This window comes from Budorcas taxicolor, chromosome 4 (genome assembly GCF_023091745.1).
Source record: "Budorcas taxicolor isolate Tak-1 chromosome 4, Takin1.1, whole genome shotgun sequence".
Lineage (NCBI taxonomy): Eukaryota > Metazoa > Chordata > Mammalia > Artiodactyla > Bovidae > Budorcas > Budorcas taxicolor.
Genome location: NC_068913.1, coordinates 39,355,955 through 39,360,603, shown reverse-complemented (window position 1 = coordinate 39,360,603; position 4,649 = coordinate 39,355,955). Strand labels below are relative to the sequence as shown.

Here is a 4,649-nt window from a genome sequence, read left to right as displayed (position 1 = left end):
TTTCGTGTTTTTTTTTTTTTTTAATTATTTATCTGGCTGTGCCAGGTCTAAGTTGTAGCACATGGGATCTTTGATCTTTGCTGTGCAATGTAGGTAGGATCTTTTTAAGCCGTGGCAGGCAAACTCTTAGTTATGGCATGTGGGGTCTAATTCCCTGACCAGGGATCAAACCTGGGACGCCTGCAGTGAGAACAAAAAGTGCCAACCACTGGACCACCAGGGAAGTCCAGAAGCATTGTTTCTATTTGCAAAAAGTATTTTTATTTATTATTTATTTATTTAAAAGGATTGATTATTGTAATTTTCTAATTAAAAAAATGAAACTCTTCTCCAGGAGAACAGGAAAAACTACTTTATTCACTCAATAGGTTATTATAAGGCAATTAAAATAACTGAACTAGTTCTACATGTATCAACATGTACACATTTGTATCTGGTGGTAACAGTGGAAACCCAGTTGCAAAACTTTGTATACCACTTGAAATCCTGTATCTGTTGCATGATTGCACTCATGTGGTAGTATGCAAAAATATATATTAGAACTATAGGAGCTCTTTTCCGGTTACCTCGGCGTAGGGAGCTATGAGCAGCAAAGTCTCCCGCGACACCCTCTACGAGGCGGTGCGGGAAGTCCTGCACGGGAACCAGCGCAAGCGCAGAAAGATTTTGGAGATGGTGGAGCTTCAGATCAGCCTGAAGAACTATGACCCTCAGAAGGACAAACGTTTCTCGGGCACCGTCAGGCTTAAGTCCACTCCCCGCCCCAAGTTCTCTGTGTGTGTCTTGGGGGACCAGCAGCATTGTGATGAGGCCAAGGCTGTGGATATCCCCCACATGGACATCGAGGCACTGAAAAAACTCAACAAGAATAAGAAACTGGTCAAGAAGCTGGCCAAGAAATATGATGCCTTTTTGGCTTCAGAGTCTCTGATCAAGCAGATCCCCCGAATCCTGGGCCCAGGCCTGAACAAGGCTGGCAAGTTCCCTTCCTTGCTGACCCACAATGAGAACATGGTGGCCAAAGTTGATGAAGTGAAGTCCACGATCAAGTTCCAGATGAAGAAGGTGCTGTGTCTGGCAGTGGCTGTTGGCCACGTGAAGATGACAGATGATGAGCTTGTGTACAACATCCATTTAGCTGTCAACTTCCTGGTATCATTGCTCAAGAAAAATTGGCAGAACGTCAGGGCCTTGTACATTAAGAGCACCATGGGCAAGCCCCAGCGTCTGTACTAAGGCACAGCTTAATAAACCATACTAAACCAAAAAAAAAAAAAAAAAACTATAGGAAAAACTTTGGGGAAAGCAAAAAGGGAAAATGATGGGAGAAGAGACTTTAGCTACATCTATAGTATCTGACTTCTGAGAGGGTAACAGGCAGGAAGGCCAGGGGTCTCCAAACAGAGGAAATAGGCTGCAAGTGTCAGATTTTTTTTTTTTAATCTCTCTCTTAAGCAGCAGGAGGAAGCAAACTAGTGACATACTTTTTCCCCTTCTCTATACAAATTTAAAAAGAGGTTTCTCTTAAAATACTGCGCTGCCATAATGATACCTGGTTCCACCTGAACTTAACTTTTTCTCAAATCTTGAGTTAACCAATGTATTTTTCTTATGGAAATGTTTGTCTTAAGCTATCTTAATGTACTACTATACATTTACCCCAGACTCTGTCTTCAAGTCGATTCTGTCTAATGGCTCAGAACCAACTTGACAAACCAGTATATAATACTCAGACCCTAATCTATGTAAACAAAACTATTTGTATGGCAACCTGCCTTTCTACAAGATTCAAGTCAGTTGTTTTATAGCCCGGGATGACTCATCAGGTGCCAAGATCATCACAAAATACATCTTATGGATGAGGGGCCTGATGCCATGAGGGGCCTGATGTCTCTGAGTTTTAAGACATTCCTTTCTTTCATTAACAGACTGCTAGTAACTACATAACATCCAGCTAAAAACTAGCAGGTGGGTATTCTTTCTGCCCCCTTCTGATGTCTATGTCAGAAGCTTTCTCTGTCTTCTTTATACTTTAATAAAACTTTATTACACAAAAGCCCTGAGCGATCAAGCCTTGTCTCGGGCCAGAGATTGAATTCTACTCTGGGGGCCAAGAATCCTGGCATCTTTTCGTGGTTCAGCAACAACCTTTCACTTCCATAAAAGAAATTAAACAAGAAAACAATAAACAAAACATTGAAAAAAAGTAATAGCTTAATTTTAGAGGTTGGTGCATCAATGCATTATTTACATTGTTTTATGTACTCATTTGCATTATTTTATGTATTTGATTTCTTCACAATGGTTAACTGTCAAACAAAGAAATAATCATTGACAGAAAAACAGTTTTAAAAAAGGGGCTGTCAACTTTATGTTAAGAAATATCTGAAATTTAGCTGACAAATAAGATTTAACAAAAATGAAGTAAATTTCAGTGAAAAATATGGTTAATTATGGTGAAGAGTCACACACTCAGTAAGTGCCCAAGATAAGAACACATTTTAAAAGCCAATGTTCTAGAGAGAATGAAATACTAGTTGGACGGGAACTGTATGTTCTGGATAAGACAGTGAGACATCACAAAGAGACAAACCCCCAAATATTACATCAACATTCATCGTATGAACAGGATGATTGAAAATGGCCAGATTCCTGAAGCTAGTCCAGAGATGTTCATATTAAGCCAAAATCTGATGTGATCATTTTGAAATTTCACTATCTTAAGTTTTAAAAGCCAAGCAGCATTTTAAGAGAAAATTGAATTTCTAGTCCTAAGCACTCCTGCCTGACAACTGCAAGGGACATTATTTCCACTATATCATACGAAAATATTGCATGTATTATATGTACACGTGGTGATCTTGGAGTTCTGCTGTAATCCATTTTATGAGGTAGTCATTTTTCTTTAAGAAAACCTCCCACTATGAAATGATCTTTTAACGTAGCTAACATCTTTGGTTCTTAATACTGGCTGCACAATTGAATTTCCTGGGGAAACATGAATATATAAACACATATATTTCATTTTCATAATATGTACAATTTTTACAATTTAGATAATTTTCATAATGCTCCACATGCACCACACACCTGCACACACTACATATACTCAGTATACACATACCCACTGCAAATAAGCAACCAGCACACGCATCCTCCCGAAAGAATTGTAGCATAATTTCGGCTAAACGTGTATCTAGCATCTATATTATTAAGAAAATAAATGTTTTTAGTTTTATTGCTTCTAAATTATTTATTTTATTTGGGTCTATATTCACATAGGTAAGTTTCTAAAATATTTAATGACTCTTCGCTGTCTAGAGTGACACCTTAGAATATAGAGTGGAAGCATTGTATGCATGGACAGATTTGTCAAACATGGCTTCACTGTAGAAAATAACGATTATATTGGAGAATACTACAATAACAGTATCTTTAAATATTTTCTGTTACACTTCTTTGAGAATAATTCTCAAATCTCCTGTCGAGAGGGTATAAACCTAGTTTCTGAGGCTCTGGGATCCAATAAATGGACAGAGTTGGTAAACTGATCATCAGGAAAAAGCTGTTCAATATCATTACTCATCATGGAAAAGAAAATTAAAATTATGATGTGATATGACCACATGTATCAGATAATAGCGTATGTTGGTGAAGATGAGAAACAACTTGTTAGGTAGTTAGAATAGGAAACAGGAGTCCAGAATGGCGGTGACTAAAAGATAAGGAAGGGAAAATGCCATGAAAATAGAACAAAGGAAGGTCTGAGGACTGGAGTGAGGACCTCAAGTAGGACAAACAACACTCCTGGCTAGCCCAGTTTACATAGGGCAGGCCCAGGCGGAGAAAAAAATCATATACAAAGAGGTGCCAAAGGGCCGGGGGTCTCTTTCTCTCTCCTGTGTTCTGGGGCACTCTTCTCTTCGCGTCTTTCGGTCGACATGCCCTCACACCTCTAGGATGGATTTTTCTGCTATTTTCTAAATAAAATAGAGCTGTAGCACAGAGCTGTAACACTTATTTGCCTAAGGGCTATAACATGGTCTGTCCAAGACCCGAGAGCTGTGACATGGTCTGTCCAAGACCCGAGAGCTGTGACAAGCCGAGGGCTTTAATGTCCGTCACTCCAAATCTTTGTTGTGACAACACAGAACTGAGGAACATACACTCGCCTGACAAACTGAAATTCTCATGAATGCTGATGGGAGTATGAATTTACACAACCACACTAGAGAAAGGTTTAGCAATATCTACTAAAGTGGAATATATGCATGCCCTATGAGTTGACTATACCACTCAAAAGCATCTATACTTTCGTAGATATTTCAGTCTTACAAACCTAATGTTCTGGAGGGGAAAAAAAACAAACAAACAAACAGGACCAGACAAACTTAATGTTCTGAAAAAAAAAAAAAAAAAGCCAGAAAAAAATATATACTAGTTCCATTTATGTAAAGGGCAAAAATGGGCAAAGCTAATCTGTGTTGTTAGAAGTCAGAATAATAGCTTTTCTCAAGAGAGGAAGAGGAACTGGGTGAGAGCACAAGGTGGAGTTTCTGAGGAGCTAGTAATGCTCTCAATTTTTTGTTTTGTTTTGTATTTCAGCGCTATCTACTTAAATGTATCCAATGACAGATAGAAGTTCTCAC

The 4,649-nt window shown here is 38.6% G+C and overlaps 1 protein-coding gene across 1 annotated transcript; it reads left to right on the top strand.

Annotated features, from left to right (window-relative positions):
• The first annotated feature begins 566 nt into the window (after positions 1 to 566).
• Positions 567 to 1,278, top strand: LOC128046596 (60S ribosomal protein L10a-like). The gene has a single exon (XM_052638737.1). The coding sequence runs from the start codon at positions 583 to 585 to the stop codon at positions 1,234 to 1,236; it is 654 nt and encodes a 217-aa protein (XP_052494697.1). The 5' UTR covers positions 567 to 582; the 3' UTR covers positions 1,237 to 1,278.
• The last annotated feature ends 3,371 nt before the right edge of the window (positions 1,279 to 4,649 follow it).